The 21,543-nt window shown below is 41.1% G+C and overlaps 1 protein-coding gene and 1 pseudogene across 1 annotated transcript in view; both read right to left on the bottom strand.

The window, feature by feature from the left end:
- The window catches only part of ACOT12 (acyl-CoA thioesterase 12), a 49,757-nt gene extending 40,815 nt beyond the window's left edge, over positions 1–8,942 (bottom strand). The window contains exons 1-2 of the mRNA XM_057740182.1: positions 8,810–8,942; positions 1,806–1,875 (exon numbers count right to left, since the gene is read on the bottom strand). Coding sequence (XP_057596165.1) covers positions 1,806–1,875; positions 8,810–8,942 — 203 coding nt within the window. The remainder of the gene's footprint in view (positions 1–1,805; positions 1,876–8,809) is intronic.
- Positions 8,943–10,460: 1,518 nt separating this feature from the next.
- LOC130834875 (small nuclear ribonucleoprotein G-like) lies at positions 10,461–10,778 on the bottom strand (annotated as a pseudogene).
- Between the last annotated feature and the right edge of the window lie 10,765 nt (positions 10,779–21,543).

Here is a 21,543-nt window from a genome sequence, read left to right as displayed (position 1 = left end):
CTAAATTTAATAATGGTGCTTTAATCTATTCCCGAATAAATTTGGATTTTCAGTAATCTGTAATTTTGTTGAGATACAAACACGTGTCAACTTTTTCTACTTCAGGGAAAATCACATAGGTAGTATCTGTATATAGTCAACAGGTCTTTATCTGTATCTACAAGTCTCTAGAATGTCAAGGGCTCTTTCACTTGACACTGCAGCTGCCTATGAGAACAAGCATCAGGAGATGTTGAATAAAGGTTGCTGATCATAAAGAGAGAAGAAGTGGGTTGCAAAAAGCACTGGATAGAGCATAAGAAGATCCAGGCTCTAAGTGCCCTCTGTCCTTTGGCTGGCTCCAGGCCTTAGGTCTTGGTTTCTTATCAGTACAAAGAGATGATTGGGTTGAGTTCTAAAGGTCTCTTCATATCTATGATTTAATGCCTACCAAAAATTTCTTTGGGGTTAGCCTTGAAGATATAATTTCTTTATGCACGTGGTTTTATTTAACTTAATTTTGTTTGTGTATAAATCAATAAGTGCCAAATAGATAAATGTAAGCCGGAATTTGGAGAGGTGAACGGGGCATCTCATTGGACAGACTACTTAGGGTTTGAAAACTGGTGGCAACTAACCCCTGGTCCTTGAGAACCATCCCAGACTAGAAACAGATGATCTTCTATCTTCCTTTTTCTTATAAGTTATGTTTATGTCTTTTAGGATCAAGATATTCAGAAAGAAAAAAAAGATACAAACATAAAATCAAATAAAGTAAAACCATATAACCCGTTTATTACAGTTATTAATATAACCTATTTTAAAAAAAACCTCATAATTCCTAATTCTGTCCACCGAAAAGCCATAGAAATAATGACCAACCTGCATGCGTGAGCATGTTAAACAGGGATGCGATAAGCAGTTACAAAATGTGGTAAACTCTATCGGGCAAATGACTGGGTTTCTTTAAAAAATAAATTGCAAGAGAAAAGAAGAAAGGGAAAATTTTATGTTAAAAGTCATATCAGCCACATTAGATCCTGATTCAATTAAGCCAGTTGTTTAAATAAAAAAAAAACAAAACATTTTTTTTGAGACCACTGGAAATGATAGTTTTTATTAATGGTATTGTGGTTATGTTATGTTTTCTAAAAGAGCCCTTATCTTTTAGAAATATATACTGAAATATTCTGAGATGATGTCTGGGATTTGCTTCAAAATAATCCAGGTGTGTGGGGGAGTATGTCGGGGTATTGATAAACAACAATATCCGTGAGTTGCTTATTGTTGTAGTTAGGTGTTGGGTCCTTGGGGATACATGGCACTGTTCTCTCTACTTCTGTATACAGTTGAAAGATTTCTGTATCTTGAAATTTTCTCCAATAAGAAATGGTAAAACATATACACACTCCCACACATAAATTGTTTTTCGTAATTTAACACCTCTACTCAGATGAATTAATGTTTACCCAACAACCTAATGATGAAATTCACCATCATAGAGATACTTTTTATCATTAATTATTCTTCTAGTAGAGGAAGGAGCCATTAAGAACCAGCTTTTAGAAATCCTGCAATGCCTTATACCAGAAAGCATTTAATGCTGAGAGCTATTTCTCAACAAAATCAGGGCTGTAAATTTACACTTACTAAAAGTAAGTCCTGAAATTATTATTATTTTTTTACTGCTTTACATTGGCTCAAAATGTTACTTATTAACAAATTGGATCCCTGACTCCAAATGAATAAGCTTAGGTGCCACAAATACATGTTGTAAATGAACCAATAAACCCAGGACAAAAGCATGATAAAGCAATGCCACTTACCTAGCTGTCTCCTTAAATTGTATGTCATCCACTGAGGCTGTAACACAGGAAACCCCAGCATGTTTTTCAGCTTCAGAAAATAGGTAAAAAAATGGGCTGCATTAGTAGTTATGCTTAAATATTTCAGCATTGCAGGAAAAGGAATAAAACAAGTGGATTTTTTCTGGTAACTCATCCTCTTACTCAATATAGGACCACTGTGCCCACACTTCCGGATGCACTGGATTGATAACAGTTCCTTTGCTCGGTAAGTTATTTTTCTACCGCATGGAAATTACTGTACTTTCTCCTAAGTTTTAACTTATACTATCTTTGATTTAAAATTCAACACCGGGGCTTCCTAGGTGGCGCAGTAGTTAAGAATCCGCCTGCCAATGCAGGGGACACAGGTTCGATCCCTGCTCCAGGAAGATCCCACATGCCGCGGAGCAACTAAGCCCGTGTGCCAAAAAAAAAAAAAAAATTCAACACCATTACCCAGGATATCTAGCTATTCAAATAGTAAGTTTAGTAAGTTAGTGTCAACTTTAAATATTTTGTCAGGTACTACCCTTCTTTTGTTTAAAAAACAATGCATCAAAGCTACATCTATTATCCCACATAACCAGTAGCTGAATATATTTAAACACTTAATCAGTGTAATCACTGAACAGTATGGAAAACCTCAAGGTCATACCCCAAATCAGAGAGAAACTTGTCTGGGCATCAGAGAAATACAGATGGACACACAGTAATTTATAGCATTTAATCAATATTTATTATTTATTACTATCAAATTCATATGAAATTCATTATGCATTAATTTTGTTGGAGGAGGAAATTATTGAGTAGGGTGAGAGAGATTAGGGAGAAGCTCCAGTTATTTCCATGTTCCCTGTCTCCATTTAATTTGTTGAGGTTTTGGGGGTTTTTTGTTTGTTTGTTTTTGTTTTTTTCAATTGTTGGTTTTCCTTTATGTAAAAGTAACAGAATTTATTCTCTTTGGGAAAAATTTTGACATGTGCTTTTTCCAGAATTTCATTGTGAGGAAATAAAAACTCAAACTCAATTAGTCAATTAAAACTCAAACAGACTACATTAGTTTTTTAAAAAATTTTAACTCCATTTTAATTTTGGAGACTTCACTCCTGGTGCCATATTATGAAAAAGAAAGAGAGGGTGAATTATACTGAATCTGCATTCTTTGTGCGTAGTGAATTTCTTTAATTGCAATACATATTGATAGTCCCAGGTAAAGTGATATGAGAAAACACTCCAGAGAGTAAGTATTTAAAACATTCCTCCCTATGATCTAATTCTGTAGAAAATTGGGTATTCTAGTTTTACTTGTTGGAAATAACTATTCTTCCAAATATGCAGATAACATAAACTGAGTTACCAGAAAACTAACCAAAGCAGAACTCTGTGAGTGATGGAGAGGGGAAAATGGGCTTCCCAGCTCTGAAGTTCCGTTAGAGGAAGGAGACGTGAAAGTATTAGACTCTAGAAAGTTGGGCTCAATTTAATTCAGTGTATCAAACATTTGTTAAATTCCCATTGATTTCCAGGCACTGAGATGAATCAGTCCTATCTTTTAATGAGTCTACTCAGTGACAGAGATCTAGCCATAGTCAGTGCCCTTTTATCTATAGAACTACTGGGAGCCTTGCAAATATATGCTGTAAAGTGTTGACTAAAGGGTATGTAATAGACATTCATTCTGGTTACCTGACATGAGGGAATGATATGTTGAGTTTATTAAACTATTCTTGTTGATAAAGTGTTACCATGTACACCAACGTGAGTTATCAAATTTTGAATCATTTAAATGATACCTAAAATACAAAAAACAATAAAAGACTAAATTTTTATTGTATATATTGGGTGTCTTCTATGTGTATATAACACTATACCAGATTGCATTAGGGATCACAAAGAAACATAATCATAATAATAATTATCATTTATTATCGGCACTGAGCTTAGTATTTATGCATATCAATTACATGAGGTTGATACTACTATTAGTTCTATTTTACAAATGAGGCAATTTTGGTTAGAAAGATCAAATACATTGTTCTAAATAGTGATTTTGCCTATAGAAGCAAAGAGGAACTCTGAGAAAAGAAAAGACCAACCAAGGAATTCTCCCTAGAGAAGTACTTGGCTGAATATGGGCTTCAGGGGCTCAATTGCCATGGCTTACATTATAGACTTTCACAGGCCATTAAATTAAAAATGAAAAATTAAAATATGGGGAACACACACAGGGACACAATTTTTACATGTGATTATTTTCTTTTCACAAGTGTGACAGATATGAATTCAACAGGACCAGTCTGTTCTGGTTCTTGGTTTTGATTGTCCCTCATGCAGTTACGCCAGTAAAAGTGGAGAAACCCTAAAGCTATTTCTGACTTCCTGGGGAAACTGAGAGAAGCTGAGGAACAGCTGAATGGATGTAATCCAGGTATGATGATTGATAAAAATGATGGTGGCTTCATTCATTTTTTCTTTTAATTAATATAGATTGAACACCTGTGCTATACCAGCCTGTCTGTAAGGTGCTGGAACTATAAAGCAGCTATTATCCCTGTTCTCATGGAGTCCAGTGAGGAGCCAGACATTAATTAAATTAATACATAATAACAAAGTGAATTAAGTGATCTGAAGAAAACATGGATTTTATGAGGGTGTGTAACTGAGGAACCACACCTAGGTGGGGTGTCAGAGAAGGTTTCCATGTGGAGAGGATGCCTGAAGTGAGATTTGAAGGATGAGAGGGAGTAAAGCACGTGTGTTGTGGAGGAGGGAGCAGAGGAGGGAGGGCTTGCTGGGCAGAAGGAATGGGGACTACAAAAGTCCTGATGAAGGTTTTTGTGGCAAAAATGCAAAAAGCAAGAAGGAGAGTAGGTAAGATAAGGCTGAGGGGAAGGCTGAGGATAAACCATGCACAGGGCCTTGAAACTCTCGGTTGACAATTTGTATAATATTTAGTATTAAAGATTGTTTCAGTATCTTCTGGTCTCCGGTGGCTAATTCTAATGAGCTCAGTGGCTAATTCTAATCCTTGTTTTCCTGTATAACATGTAGCCTATCTCTTACTGCTTTCAGGATTGTCTCTTCATCATAGTTTGACTATGAGGTTCCTAAATGTGATTTTCTTTGTATTAATTTTGCTTGGAGTCCTATGATCTTTTTGAATCTGTACATGTATGTCTTTTACCATATTTGGGAAAATTTCAGCCATTATTTCTTCAAATATTTGTTTTTCCCCATGCCTTCTCTCACCTATGGGACTCCAATTACAAAAAGTATGTTACACATTTTGATTTTTTTCCCACAAATCTCAGACACTTTATTTTTTAAATTCATTTTTTCCCCTCTGTTCTTCAGATTGGATGATTTCTATTGCTCCATCTTTATGTTTAATAACTCTTTACTCAGTCACCTCCATTCTTTAGTTAATCCTATCCAGTAAATTTTTAATTTCAAATACTGTAATTTTCAATTCTGGAATTTCCATTGGGTTATTGTTTTCATAGTTCCTATTTCTCTGCTGAGATTTACTATCTTTTTTCATTATGATCATATTTTTTCATTAGATTCTTAAGCAAAGTTATGATACTTGCTTTAAAATCCTTGAAGCTTAATTCCAGCATTCAAGTCTTCTAGGGATTGGTCTCCATAAACTGTCCTTTCTCTTAAGAATGGGGCGTGTTTCCCTGTTTCTTTGCATATCAAGTAATTTTGGACTGTAGCCTAGCCATTGTGAGTGATATGTTGTAGAAACTGTGGGTTCCCATATGATCCTCTGAAGAGTATTGGTTGTTTTGTTTTGTTTTAACTAGGTAATTTAAAGTCACACTGAAAAACTCTGTCTTCCTAGAAGTGGGATTAGCCCTTTTCAGTTCTTTGGCTTTAGCTGGGAAGTCTGGCATCTGTCCTGTACATACATGACTCAAGGTCCACCAGAGATTTGGGCAAACATTATAGACATATTTCAGGGCTCTGCCTCTCTGGCTCTCTCCTATCTTGAACTTCCCTCCTCACATTCCAGTAGCTGTATTTTCCCCAAATCCTCTGGCTTTTTAAATCAGCAAGTCTGTGGGTTTTCCATCAGAAATTAAACCGGGAGAATATTGGGCTCTTTCTTTAGGCTTAAAATCATAACAAAACAAAACAAAACAAAACAAAACAAAACAAAAACAAAAACAAACAGAACCAAAAAAAATACCAGGAAGACAGTTACTTAGTACCATTCTGTTCCTCCAAGTGTTGAGTTCCAAATGTTCTAAGCCTACTTTTTTGTTCACTTTTCAGTTGCCTTAAGTAGCTTTTATTCAGTGTTTTTTCCCCAGAGTTTATAGTTGTTATCTGCGGGAGATTTTTTTCTGATAGGAGATACATACCATGCTAGAAGAGGAACACTTATAGCCCTTGGTAAGGAAGACAATGGGGCAAGATGAACAGAACAAGTGACATGATCAGATAAGCACCTTCAAAAAGTACTTTAGATGCAGTGTGGAGAGGAGACCAGAATGAATGGAGAAGACCAGTTTGGAAACCACTGCTGAAGTCCACATGAAAGATGATGGTTATCTTGCACTAGGTGGTGGCAGAGGAGGCATAGCAAGGTGCTTGGGTTTGAGAGACTGCATTAAGGGAACGTTGATAAGACTTGGTTCATGGATTAGATACATGGAGGGAGAAGCAAGGTACAGAATCAAGGATGGATGACACCTAGATTTTTGACTTGCATAATTGGATGGATTGGGTGCCATTCCTGAAAGAGTGAACCCTGAAAAAGATTCACAAATGAACTAGAGAGGGAAATGTGAGTCTGGGATATTTCATAATAAGAAATGAATATGGAGGGTGAAGAATGACTCACAGATGGCTTCAAGCCTCTAGGATTAAGGTATGAGAAGACTAACGGGGCCACTGGCAGAAGTGAGGTCTAATGCCAACATGATAGTGAATGTATTTAATCTTCCTTTAAACATTGAGAAGGCATTTTGGAATCTAGCAGTGCCTAGGGGTCGTGGACGTACTTTGGGGCCATGACTGTGATCTTTCCTTATCCTAGCAATGTGGCTGCACAGAAGTGCAGGTCAATAAGGAACTCTGGTTGGGGAAATGCCAGAAAAAAACCTCGTTTTTGTATTACTCATATTGTATAAAATAAAATGGCACAATGGAGCATTTCTCTGCCAAAGATTCAGTTACATCTTGGCTAAATAATGTCCTTTGCTTATGTGGTGGCTTTTTTTTTTACCATGGAGTGTTTAACACAGGCATTAACCGTGTTTCCAAACCAACTTTATCATAAAGGTTTCTTCAGTATTGTATTATTAGTAATATAACTATTAAGGTCCACAGTAACTGGTTATCAATTGTGGTCCAAGTTTCCAAAGATGTAAAACCGTAGAAACTTTTACAAAAATTGCAGGAGGGCAATTGTTTCTCCATTATAGGACAGAAGCATTTAAGTGAGGTAACTTTAAAAGTCACTTCAGTAGTCACATAATTAATTCAGTTGCCATGGCAATAGGCACCATTATTATTAGCAACCTCAATAATTTCTATACTTGTTTCTCCTACATGTGAATTACTTTTATATTCATGTCTCCATTATAGCTGACCTCAAATCCTGATAAAAACTGTTGAGACAGAAACTAAACAGACCTGTCAACAAACAGAAAACAAACAGATTGGCATCAGATATATGACTGAATTTTGCAGGTGGTTAACACACAGGGGTTTAGAAACTTCACTGAGGAAAGCAGAGATTTGTAATCAGCTGAGCTTTACTTTTGTCCTCTATAAAATAAGAGTCCTGGGATACACGATCTTAAGCTCCTTCCAGTTCTAATATTTTATCCTAACATATTTTACTTAAAATGTACATTTGCTGAGTCTATTAAGTACCTTATGCAAAGACTGGCTTCCTTTTAGAAATGAGATTCCAAGTTCTGGACCCATCCATCTAATTATCCATCCATATAATCAGGAGGTTTTCATTTAGTGTTTACTAAGCATTGGAGAACTAGCTTTAATTCACATGCTAATTGGCCAGGCAGGAAATAAAAGGTGAACATATTAATACACAAAATAATTACAGATTGTGCTAAGTGGTGTGAAGGAATTCGGAAAGGGTGTTGTGATAAAAGTGATGAAAGGGTGCAAATGTAAAGCAGGTGGTTAGGAAAGACTGCTCCTCAGAAATGATATTTAGTGGAGACAATGCATGGAAAGGGCCAAGAGAAGGGTATAAAGGCAAAAAGAGCAGCACGTGCAAAGGTCTTTCACAGAGACTACATGAGGGTGTGGAAGGCAACAAACTGAATTCAGAAGGAGATATGAGACATGAGTGATGTATTAAACTAGACATTAAAGGGATTTGCAGAAATGTAAACCAATACCACTTCTCTAAATACATTTTTTGTTCTTGTTGGAAATATAGTTATTTTACAATAAAAATATGTAATGGGTTTTTGTTCTTTTCAAATGAATTACTTTTTAAAATTTCACATATGGTAAATATGAATAAAAGAGAACCCACATGAAAGCTCTTCGGGGGCCTCGCTTATTTAATGGGGTGAAGGAGTCCTAAGACTAAAAGGTTTGAGAACCACTGGTCTAGGTCATTCCCAGTGTTGGATGAACAACCTCAATCATTACTTCCCAAACTGCACAGGGCTTAAAACTCTGTAAATACCCTCCTCTCCTTCCTTCTCCCTCCTCAGCGATCACAGGTTGTGGTGTGGCGCAGACCCGCACCGACTGTCCCAGATCTTTTGACATCCTGACCTCTGCCGTCCTGACCCTCCCCCCCCCCCCCCCCCCCGCCATCCTGCATCCCCACATCCCAGCCCACTTCCCAGTTGCCAGATACTTCCCACCATCCCTGACACCCTCCCCCCCAACACACACCGGGTCCCCGCTTCTCAGGGCTCCCCCCGTGCCGGACCCCTGGCACCCCGGGTCTCCCCCATCCTACACTCCCCTTCCATCACCCCTACCCGCCAGGCAGGCGGTGGCGTCGATCCACTTGAGCAGCTGCCCGGCGCTCAGCTCGCCCCGGAGGTTGGCGTGCGTGGGCTGGATGGCCTGGCTCATGTGCACCTCGCTGGGCACCGGCCGCTCCGGCTCCATGGCTGGTCAAGAGTGTGAAGCAAGCAGAGCTGGCCGCCGCCTGGCCACCAGCCGGGCCCGCCCCCGCTCCAAAGGGCACCAAGCCGCTGCCGCCCCTGCCCCGCATCCGGCGCCCTGTTGGCCGACTGGGCCGCCTGGTGCACCGGGAGGTGAGATTTAAGGGGCCGGGAATATCGCGAGGAGGACGAAAGGGAACTCTGCTGTCTCAGAAGACACTGAGTCTGGGGCGACCGAGGTTGGCAAAGCTGGAACCAGCCCGCGTTTCTCACGTGTAAAGAGGCGCTAGCAGTACTTATCTCGAGGACTGTGCAGAGAATTAAATGAGATAAAGTACAAAACTTATAGCGTGTGCTTGGTTAAGGTGACGTAGGTGTTTCCATGTAAGTAGTTAGGTATTATCTGTCTGAAGAACTTGACAGGTGATGGGAAGTTAATAATTAACTAGTTAAATGCTGTCCAGAGAAATGTAGACTTTTTGCTTTAGAGGTTGATTTTAAAGTATTTGACATTTCTTTTTTTCCTGGCTGTAAACTGCCAGGTAGGGTGGACACGCACTCCTCCCACGCCTGGTTCGAAATCCACATTCCGGTTCTTAGGATAACACAATGGCTCCAAAAACCCCTCTGTTATTCATCATTTTGTTATGTAATTTCCCCCACTGCCAGACAAACCAACCAACCAACCAAACAAACAAACAAACAAAAAACCAGGCTGATCTTTGCTGGCACATCAGAGCTACCCAGTAAGGGAAAGCAACCTTTTGGTTTTAATCTAGAAAATTTACAATTAAAAACTTTCACCTCATTACAAATGAGCCCAACAAATCCCAAGAGAATTTCTTTTTTTATGAGAGACAGAATCTAGAACATTAAATGAGAGTTCTCATTGTCAACCTTGAGCACATATAAGATGTTACACTTTCTAGAGATGAAATCAGTGACTCTACAAAGCATTTCCCTTTAAGGAAACAGTGATGCCAGAAAACCTCCAGGTGTCACAGAGCTAGAGATGTCATATTGTGAGGGCTGGCTGTATCTTGGAGGGCATTGATGGGTTGAGGGGATGGATGCCTGGAGAGGTGAAATCATGTGTCAGGCAGGTAGCTGATGTAAAAGGAGCAGTTATGGCAGTAGAGCACCTGACTTGAACTCAGGGCTCCTGACTTACCACAAAGTCTAACTGATTCCAACAAATCAGTGCTGCTTTTCATCCCTATGCAGATGGCCTGCCAAGCCCCAGCCTGGAGCATCAGAATGGAGATTCTGGTAATTTTGCTTCTTTTAAAGATTTTTTTTTTTTTTAATGTAAGAGAGGAATGAAGAGAACATGGACTTGGTAACTTTTCAGGATCTTCTGTGGGTAGGTTTCCGTTCCGTACAAGCATAAATAGGATTTGGATGCATTCAGTTAGGCAAGTATGAAGTTTGGCTTTTATAAGATGCATGAAAATGACTTTTTTTTTAACTATATAAATGTTTATTTAACAAAGTTCAGTAAGAAAATGTATATGACCCAATTTTTATCGCAGTAAAATATGGAGGAGGGACCCGTGGAAGCAGTTGATTTCTCTGGTGAACACAGCCATTTTTCATACTCGTTCTAAGGCTTCTAACATGATGATACTATTTCCTCGTATTACCACCATCCAATATTGTTCTGTTGTCCACTAGTTGCCATCTCCACACATTCATCTATCACAAGATTCATAAAGGGATCAAATCCCCACAATATTCCTTGGACATGTCTGCCACCATTTAATTTCAATGATAACTTCTTGTCCATAAATTTCTTCAACTCGGGAGGGTGAGCTTTGCTCATGATGTCTACTCGGCGAGCTCAAAGATCGAAAATGACTTTTTTAAACAAACAAACAAATTAAAACTTGTGCTTCCAGGATGGTCCCTTTATGCACTTATACGCTGATTTCAGTGAATGTTATTACTCATATCACTTTTGGCATTCCTCATTGGAAAGGGCCTCTAGAGTTCTTAATAGCACCTTGGCAGATTAGATCATTGTTCAGCATATATTCTCTCTGTCTACTGATAGCTCCATAGGAGGCACTTATTGATGTTGGGCTTGGCCACGTGACTTGCTTTGTAATGGAATGTGAGGAGGTAACGGTGTACCAGTTTGAACCCTTGGAGGTACCACTTGTCTGTTCTAAGGAACATCAGACCTCTGCAGTGAGAAGATGCTATGCCTGAGCTGCGGCCCCATCAGCATCTGGGTGCCGGGCTGAATTCACATATTGCAGAGCTATTCCAGCTGACCTGCGGACTTGCAGCCCAAAGCTGAGCCACGCAGCAGATATGCAGACTCCTGAATGTGACATAACTATTTATTGTTGCATGTCATTATGATTGTTACACAGCAATAACTAACAGTTACATGCATGAATTTCATTTATTAATATTTTAGAAAATTTACTAAATTATTGGAAATAAAGTATCTGTTTAGTTTGGGTTGTATTGTTTTGGATAAAAAACAGTGACTAAAGTGATAATAAGTAAGTACTTGTGTACTTGCTTTATACATATATTTGGTGGCTTTCCGAAGTGATTATCTGGAAAGAGACAGCATGTGTCTGTATATGTATGTCTAGGAATGTTTGATCAAAGAAGCAGACACCGTACACAAAGCCACTATTATATTTTGTTATATATATTATCTCCTAATTAGATGTCTTGATTATGGTTTCATAGCATTTGTTGGTTTTGCACTGATTTCCATTTTCATAGCCTCAGCCTGAAACTACTGTCCTTATGTTTTTTTGAATAGCATCTGCATGTACAAACATTTGCTATATCCTTTATCTGTCAACGATTTTTGCTATTATGTTTGAAGAAAAGGCTTCCATTTTTCATTTCTGTTTAGAGACATCTTTTGAAGATGAGCAGCCTGTGAAGCCAGCTTGATTTTAGAAGGTCATACACAAGAGCAGGAAAGCTGATCAGGAAGAATGTGGAAAGTATGATAATCACTAGAACAGTAAGAACATCTTAAGCATGTTGGAGTGGGAGGGACCCTAGACAGTCGACCCCCTCATTCTGGAGATGAGGAAATGAGGGGTTTGCTCTGGGTCACATCGCAAATGTAATGGTCAGGCTTTGAGAAAATTGAGAACAAAGAACATTAAATATAAAGAAAGAGATAGAGGAAAAGGGCTTCCCCCAGCAGCAGACCCTCCAACAGGAATTTGAGAGCAAGCAGTTTATTTGGGAGAAGGCTGCAGAAAGCACCTGTAGGAGAGTCAAAGTGCGGTCCCCAGACCAGCAGCATCAGCACCACCTGGGAGCTTGTTAGAAATGCAGAATCTCAGGCCCCTCCCCAGACTTGATAAATCAGAATCTGCATTTTATTAAGATTCTCAGGGGCAGTCATAAACCCATTAAAGTTTGTGAAAAACAGCCTGAGCTATTCCTCCCAGAGACATGGAGGCTGGGGTTTTTACCCTCCAACTCCCGCTTTCATTGGCTGAGAGTTGCTTCCCAGCACGAATTCCTCAGCTCTTAGGCTGACTGCAGGGCAAGAGCAGGCTCTCCAGTAGGAAGGGAGGATGCTGTCAGCTTGTTCTGGAAGCTGGAATGACAAGTGTCGAGGGGATGCTGGCAAGGCATCGAGAGCCATGATACTTACTATTCTGAACATCAGAGGCAGCTGGGAGCCTTTTCTTTTTATGAGATGAATCCCAGGCAGAGGGTTTGGTAAAGTATTTCATACAGAGATGAACTTTACTAGTTAGCAGTCTCTATCTCCACCTTTGGTAGAGGTTATGAAAGGTGCCAGGTCAATGTTTTCAGATTCAAATTTATAAGGATGTGGTTCAAAGTTTAAATAGAGTTCCTAAACAAAAATTCGGAATGGGTTTCCATATATTTTAGGTGCCAGCTTCTTTGCTCCTGGACTCTATTCTTGGGGTCATGCTGACCTTCGGAAATTGGACTCTCCCATTTAGCACCTGGAGCTTGAAGCCAACCTTTCTCCTGTTTGTTCCTGTACCTTCCATGACCCCGGCTCTCAAACAGGCAAACATTAGGTGTACAAGCCAGGTGTCACCTAATGCATGCAGAGTGCAGCACTTTATTTTTTTGAACAAAAGTCATGTGAATGGAATCCAATTTTTTTCACTTCGCAGGGTTTGCTTGGCCCCACCTTCATCCCAGGAACTGCTCAGTGGAGCCGCCTGGCGGCCACAGTATGCTGGAAAATATGTTGGACTCCAGTGATTGCTTTCAAGTACGGAGCCAGCCTTGCATTTCTGGAATAACCCCCCTTGGTCATGGGGTATAATTCTTTTTACATGTTGCTGAAGTCTCTTTGCTAATATTCTACTAAGGATTTTTACATCTACATTTTTGACAGATATTGGTCTGCAGTTCTCTTTCTTCTCTTTTTCTTTTTTTTCTCTCCTGTCTTTGGTTTTGGTATTGGGTTCCTAAAATGAATTGGGAAGTGTTCCCTCTATATTCTAGAAGAAATTATTCTTCAAACATTTTTTAGAATTCTCTAACAAAACCATCTGAGCCACTTGTAACATGCTGCACAGCCCTATGAACTGTGGGTATTATTATAATTCCCATTTTATAGATGAGGAAACTGAAGCAACTTGCCCAAGACCACACAACTAGGAAAGAGTAAAGCCAGGATTCAAACCTGATAGTCTGGCTGTTGTCAGCTAGGCTGAGAAGGTGACCAGTGGGGTCAGGACCACACAATTAGAAAATGAGAGAGATGGGCATGTACCCAGAGCTATCTAACTTCAAAGGCCATGCTTCTTCTAGTCCAAGCTACCTTCTTTCACTCATTCATTCATTTATTCAATTAGTGCATATTTACTGAGTGTCTGTTGTGTCCCAGGGACTCTTCTGGGCATGGGATGAATAAATGACGAATGAGATAGATTTAGTCCCTGACTTTATAGAGTTCATTGTTTAATAAATAACAGGTGAAAGTGCTACAAAAATGTAATTCATTCTAATAAGGATGAAGCAATGATAAACATGTATGGAAACTAGCTAATGGCTGTGGGCAGCTCTTCAAATTATATCCTACAGTTGACCATTTACTAAACTCAAGGTCACTCTTGATTTGTGTGTGTTTTTAAATAATCACAAACTTACAGAAAAGTGAAAGTACCATACAAAGACATGCTTGTTGCTATCGAAGTGTCGCTGCTCCCAGGCCCTCACCGTGGACATAGCTACAAAGTGTAAGTGTGTGTGTGTCTGTCTATGGCGGGTTGAATGACAGTCCTTCCCAAAGATGTCCATGTCCTACTCACCAGAACATGTGAATATTACCTTATGTGGCAAACAACAACAACAACAAATGTGATTAAGGACCTGAGAGGAGAAGCTTATCCTGGATAATCTCAGTGGGCCCTAAATGCAATCACATGTATCCTTATAAGACAGACACCCAGAGGACAAGACACAGAGAGGAGGAGACAGAGGGTGGAGTGTTGTGGTCACAAGCTAAGGAACACACAGGGCCACCAGAAGCTGGAAGAGGTGGGTACAGATGGAGTGTATCTGTGCCTTCATCTTGATTTCTGACTGCTGGCCTCCAGAACCCTGAGAGAAGCAATGTCTGCTGTTTTAAACCACCCAATTTGTGGTAGCTTGTTGCCCTGAGAAACTATAGATAATACACTATTTATGAAACCCCAAATTAAGATTTTTTTTTTTGGCCATGCTGTATGTGGGACCTGAATTCCCTGACCAGGGATCAAACCTGCACCCCCTGCATTGGAAGCATGGAGTCTTAATCCCTGGACTACCAGTGAAGTCCCCCCAAATTCAGACTGATACATCAATTCTCATCCAGCAATGCAGGGTTCATTTTGTATCTCTTTCTCCATATTTCTAACTCCATTTCCTGACAACGAGAAGCCTGGCTCACATCCTGACTGATGGCTTGCCTTCTTTGGTCATTCCGCATGTGTGTACCCAGTCTACCACCTGCAGATCATCATTGCCCTTGAGGGGTGCCATCCTCACCCGCTCAGGCTCCAACACCAAGCCGGACCCTATCCTGGGGCCACTCCCCACTGAGTGGGCATAGCCTCCTGCTCCGGCATCCCGCACATACACACACCAGCCCGCCTCACATGATGGTCTTAGGCTGTGTGGCTCAGGAAAGGAAGGGGAAGGGGCGAGGAAGAGGTGGGCCTTGACTGAATGTACAGGCACTGCCCCTGCTTCCCAAGCACCCTGCGTCCCAGCTGAAGCCCTGCTTACCCTGGGATCCCTGTGGGCCCACCACAGCGGGAGGGGGCAGGGGCTGGTGCCCACTGAGCCACCCTCGCCGTGCAGGACCAAGTATGTCTTGTACCACAAGGAGCCATCAGTCAGGGTTTGGTGACCGGAGTGATGCTAGAAGGCTAAAACCAACCTGGAGGTGTCGAAACTTTATTTCATTTAGGAAGAGGCCTGTCCCTAAACATCAGAGGCATTTCCTGATGGCAAAATGGATATTTATCCCCTATTAGATAGGCATCAATCGGCCGTGAAGAAGCCTTCAGATTAAATTTCAAGGATGAAACAAGATTAGTCCTGACTGGTATATAGATCCTCAAAGAATATGCAATAATTCCTCATAAAACAGCCTAAAAATATTATTTCTGGCAGTTCCACACTTTGTAAAGAAACTTTATGATTTGTGCTTGATAATATACTGCCTTAAATTTTAGAATTGTTTAATACCAGCATGTCTTTTCTCTCTAAAGAGATTCATTCATCAACTATTCCGTTGAACATATTATTTTAAATATGTAATATTGACCAGACACTGGGCTAAGCGTAGGTAAGGCCCCATTCTCAGGGAACTCTCAGTTTGGCATATGAATCAGTAGTGTGATGTGAAAAGGGCATATTATAAGATACTGTACACAGTGCAATGGAGACAGAGAGGCTCTCTTCCGCATGGCCATCCCCAGAAAGTCTTCATCACTTTGTCAATCAAGCAGCAGAACCTCAGCATCCTAAGCAAATGGGAATGCTCTGGGGGCTCCCAGAATTGACTAGATATGGAGAACCAGGCTTGACAGTGGGCAGGTGCAAATGCTGTGATGCAGGGCTGGGAAGTACAGCAGGTGATTATTAAGAAGATTCTGGTGTGGCCTTGCCCCTGCTCCTTCCTTCCTGTGGACCTTGGTTAAGATCTAAAGTCTCAGGAGAGAGCATCTATCTGACCTAGCTTAACTCTTATGTCTTCTCATGGCCCTAGGACTGGGGAAAGGAAGAGCATAGGAGGGGGAAAATCTGTTTCTCTTGGTTTCAGTAGAGATGAGACAGGTTCCTGGAATTGCTTTCTTACTAAGATTAAACACACTGGGAGAGAAGTTATTCCCCAAAAGGAAATTGATCTGGTTAGAAATGGAGAATGGAAGCTAGACAAATTTTTTAAATTATCAGTGACTGATACAAAGGCATTCAGGTATGGGGAAGACAATGGGGAAAGGCAAATACTTGATAATGCTGTTCAGCTGCTGGATCATGCCTCACCTGAAACCAACATACTTTGGAACTTTCCAATCACATGAACAGATAAGTCTTTTCTTTGACCCCTCCTCCCCCTACTTTTTTGTTGTTTGTTTGTTGAAGACCATTTGAGTTTGGTTATCTGTTATATGTAACCAAAAGATTTCTAACTCATACACCCCCACAAAGTTCTTACACAATTGTTGGCAGTTCTTTATTTTTCTTTTATTTCCTATGAAAATATTCATTATATTTATTTTTCCAATCTCTGAGTGACATCAGTGCTGCTCATTTTTAGCTCATATCAGGTGAGGAATCCAGCTGCATAATATAACATTTTTATTTTAAGTCATTTTTCTCAAATAGGTGGTATACTTTTATAATGATGTTTGATTACATGCTTTGTAGTATCCTAATAAAACAAAGGCAACACACACTGGAAATAATTTTCTCTTACAGCAATTTTGAAATCAGTTTTTCAGCCATGCAGCTGACTGGGCTGGAGATGCAAAACCTACACAGTCATCAGTGTGTCTTTAAATCAGGCAACTGCTTGGTCCTCACCAGGTCTCGCTGACATGAGCCCTGCCTGGGTGCTGTGGGGCACACAACGCAGCATTGAAGAGATGCAGGTCAGTTCCTGTCCCTATGGGAGACTGAGAAAGTAACCCAACTTTATATAATACCACCTTATCCTGAGGGGCTTTAGAACCATTAATTAATTCACAAGACACTCTGCATGGGGGCAGCCACTATAATTATTCCAGTTTTTAAATGAGGAAAGTAAGGTCCAGAAATGTACCCTGCATTGTCTACCTAATCAGTAATCAAATCTGAATTCCTAAATAACTGCTTCTTGAGTCACGTTTCCAAGGTACTAACACTTGCCATTTGCAATGTTATCTAGATAAAATAATGTTAATGTTTTAAACAATATCCTAATAATCATCGTATAGCATTTGAGAAGAAAACAATGTCCCATAATGTAGATATTGAGATCTTGGATTTTTCATTTAAGATTTTTTTTTTCTCTTAATTTTATCACATGCAGAGAAAATGGAAGGGGAGAAAGTTAAAATTAACTTTACATTAGATGACAGTAATTCACAGGTCAGAAAAGTGTTGGTTTACAGATTGGAACTAATAAAGACAATGGGAACTAATAAAGATTTTAATAAATCTTAGAAAAAATGTTTCCTACCTGTTGGAATTACGACCGTTTTGCACATTCTCTCCTTGATAGAATCACACATGAAGCCTGCGATATCAAAGGGACATAAAAATGGGCCACTATTTCCTTACTGTTTTGCTCTTACTCTTGCCAGTTGAGTTGGTCAGAAGAAGTCTGGAGGCAAATGACGACAATCAGTCTTTCAAAACCCTAATATGAACGGGAGCAGGAGGCCAAGCAGGTCCCGAGTGTTCCCTCCGCAGACACTGAGAGCTCATCCCTGCGCTCATGGAGCTTACCTTCTGGTGAGGGGAGGCAGAAGCAGAACAAAATAAACGTGTGTGTGTGTGTGTGTGTGTGTGTGTGTGTGTGTGTGATGCTTTGGAGAAAAATAAAACAGGAGAGGGGAGGAGGTAGGTGGGCATGTTTGCAATTTTTACACAGAATAGTCAGGAAAGGCTTCCCTGAGGCCCTGGGACGTGAGCAAAGGTCAGAAGGAAGTGACAGAGGAGCCACGAGGCCTCTCTAGGGGAGAAGGTTGTCTGTAGGACTGTTTGCTAATGTTCCTGTCCTTCTTCTTCTGGCCACATGGTAGGACTGCATCTCGCATCTCCTTGAGTGTGAATTGATTTGAACAGTGAGACATAAGCCACGGTGGGTGAAAGCCTCTAAGGGTCAGGGTGTGAGTTGTCGTGTTCCCTTCTCTTCAGTCAGTGAAGTCCGCATAGAAGAGGCCCCCTCAGGATGCATCGCGATCAGAACAGCAGACTCTGTCACTGTAACCCTGAGATTTGTGGGTTGTTTGTTATTGCAACCTTGCCTAGGTTATTGTGGCTCATGTAGCGGTGTTCTGGGTGAGGGAACAGCAGTGCAAAGGCCCTTAGCGAGGGGTGTACCTGGGATGTTTGAGCAACAGTGCAGAGGCTGTGTGGAGCAGATTGGGCAGAAGGGTCCTGAGATGATATCAGAAAGGTAATGAAGGGAGAGAAAGGTTGTGCAGGGCCTTCAAAGTCATTGTAAGGACTTTGGTTTTTAATCTGAGTGAAACAGGTAACTGGAGAGTTTTGAGTAGAGGAAAGACAAGATTTGCATTACATTTCAAGAGGATCAGTCCGGTTGCTCTGTTGAGAATAGATTGTAGGGGGCAGAGGTGCAAGAAGGGGAGTTAGGAGACCATTGCAGGTCATCGTATGCATCCCTAATAGAACCCAAGGGTCTGGGAAGCAGGGGATGGAAGTAGGGATGGACACAATCACGGTCACTTCTGCTACTAGGGAAACGTGATTCCAGTCCTTGCAACTCGCAACTCAGGGCTTTGTGGGTGTACATCTCCTGATTCCCAAAGGGGGACACTTTTGCTGGGGGTCCAGCAAGAGTCCCAGTCAATCCATGCTCCTTGTGCCAAGAGACCAGCAGGGAAGGGAAGATGTCACCATCCTGGCAATGGCAACTGATCTAAAACTTCAGGAGTAGGTTGAACTTTGAGGGAAGGCAAAAGTACATTCGGCATGCAGTGATTTTCAGAGCATCTCCTGGTTCTCCCTTGTACAGTTTTGGTGATAAATAGACCTGTGCAGCAGCCTTGTCCTGTGAGGGGCATAATGACCAGGATGAACAAGATCCCTCAGGGATGAGGATGTAGTTCTCTCACCAGGTGAACCACCTAAGCCAGCAGAGGTGTTGCCAAGGGGAACCTAGAGGGGTGACTGAGGAGGATGACTATTAGCATCATCGTAGCTCTGAAACCAGCTGCCACTGTATGGGGGATACAGGCTGTCCCACTCAATTTCCTCTTGTAAGTTTTCTCCAGGAAAAGAGATCAGCTAGAATTTTGGAGCAGCTGTTCCAAAGTCATCTGACTTACTGTACAAAAGCAAGTGGATCTGAGCAGGCAAGGAAAGGACTCCAGTGGATTTTGTGGTGTGCTGCACACAATACCCCTTCAGGACCCAAACATTCATTCTCCCAGTTACCAAGAGTGTCCCCATTCTTGGATGACACCTGGGCACCTCCCCAGGAATCGCCCTTAGTGAAAGGGAACTGCTAGGTTATGTTCCCTCCCTAGGGGAAGTTGTATTCACTGACTGGCTGAACTGGGGAGTTTAAGGGCCTGGCCTCTTGTCTCAGTCTGGGACATCTCTGAAGAACACTCCTGGTTTAGAATTTCTGTGGGATTGGCTGAGGTCTCTGTTGTACCTATGTCACAGTTCAATTTCTCTCTCTGCCTGGTCTGCTCTCTTCCCTTCTGTGGTAGACAGAAGAATGAATGGCTTCCCAGAGATGTCTACATCCTATTCCCCAGAATTCATGAATGTGTTGCCTTATATGGCAAAAGGAAATTTGCAGATGTGATTAAGTTAAAGATCTGGAGATGGAGAGGTTATTCTTGGTGGGCCAAATGTTATCACAAGGGTCCTTCTAAGAGAGAATAAGCCAGTCAGAGAAGAGAGAAGATGCTATATTTCTGGTTTTGAAGATGGAGGAAGGGGCCAAAACCCAAAGAAAGTAGGTGGCCTCTAGAAGATGAGAAAGTCAAGAAAACGGGTTCTCCTCAAGAGACCCAGAAAGAAGGCGGCACTGCTGACTGATTTTGGACTTTGATCTCCAGAGCTATTAAATGATAAATTGTGCTGTGTTAAGCCACTGTTTGTAAGTTTTTTTGTTTTGTTTTGTTTTGTTTTTTGTTTTTTGTTTTTTTTACAGGAGCAATAGGAGACAAATACACACGTTGCCTTACAGGTATTGTTTGGGGAAAGCACTCCCCAATAAAATTCTAACAGGCAAATCTTTGCTCAGAGTCTGTTCCCCAGGGAATCTGGCTTATGCCATCCCACTTGTGGACAGATCTTTATTAAGAGAAAGAATCCAGAGGAGATCAAATCAACCTAGTGGCCAAGAGTTTTAATTTCTTCAGCTGAACTGGACAGCAACCTACATGTGATCTTGCCCAGTGCAGTCTTAATCTCAGCTTCATTTAAAAAGCCATCTTTTTATTATCCTGTGGTTCAGAGATAATCTGGTCCCAGACTCTCCAGCAAGTTTCATCATCCCAAGGCTTTTCAGAATTAGAAAGCCCTTGGATGCACTTTGTTTTAAATCAAAGATTGGAGGTAAAGGAATTGTGCAAGGATGTTGGAATAGTTTAGCCCTTTCCTACTTTTGTAGGGGGAAATCTCTCCGTGACCAGACCTATGTTACTATGGATCATTTTTTACTCCTGGAAAGTCTCCATGTCTCCGTGGGGGCTGCTGCAAGGACAACCTGCGACCTGCTGAGGATCCTGGTGGTTTTGAAACTTGCTTGCAATTCCTTGACACTCCTCCCATTGAAAGATGGGGTCTGTGTCCACCCCCTTTAAATTTGGGCAGGCTCGTGACAGCCTCCTAAAATAGGATATATACTTTGTGATGTGAAAATCAAAAGCAAATGGAGAGCAGTCTTGACGGTTCCCTGAGCAGAGAAAACCAATTTAGTCATTAATTTAGCTTAATTACCAAGTACTGTGATAACGCTGCCTTCTCACTATATAAGCTGCTTGGTGCCCTCATACCCTGAAGCTCTTTCCATGATCTCATTTGAGCGCTCCCGGTTTGCAAACCGTTTTTCTGGAACGCGCACAATAATTTTTTAGTAGTTGGTGATTCATTGGTTTTATTTTGGCTATTTCTGAACCATTGACATTTAATGGTACCTGAAGTGGGGCTCAAAGAAGACGGACACTGCACCCCCAAGGCCAGTGGGAAAACTGGGTGCTGGCTCCCACGAGCCCTTTGTGCCACAGCTTTCTCGCCAACCGCAGAGACCCTGGTAAGTCTGTCTTGAGTATGAGCTTCATCTTGTGTGTAATGCGCTTTCCAGTTTTATCATGCACACTGTTCTGCTGTCTTTTTCTTTTCTGTTAATATTCTCTGTTGAAGCTTCTTGGTCCGTCACCCATCCTATTCAA

This window comes from Hippopotamus amphibius, chromosome 1, assembly GCF_030028045.1.
Source record: "Hippopotamus amphibius kiboko isolate mHipAmp2 chromosome 1, mHipAmp2.hap2, whole genome shotgun sequence".
Taxonomy (NCBI): domain Eukaryota; kingdom Metazoa; phylum Chordata; class Mammalia; order Artiodactyla; family Hippopotamidae; genus Hippopotamus; species Hippopotamus amphibius.
Note: the sequence above shows the minus strand (reverse complement) of the source record. Positions and strands in the feature narration are given on the sequence as shown.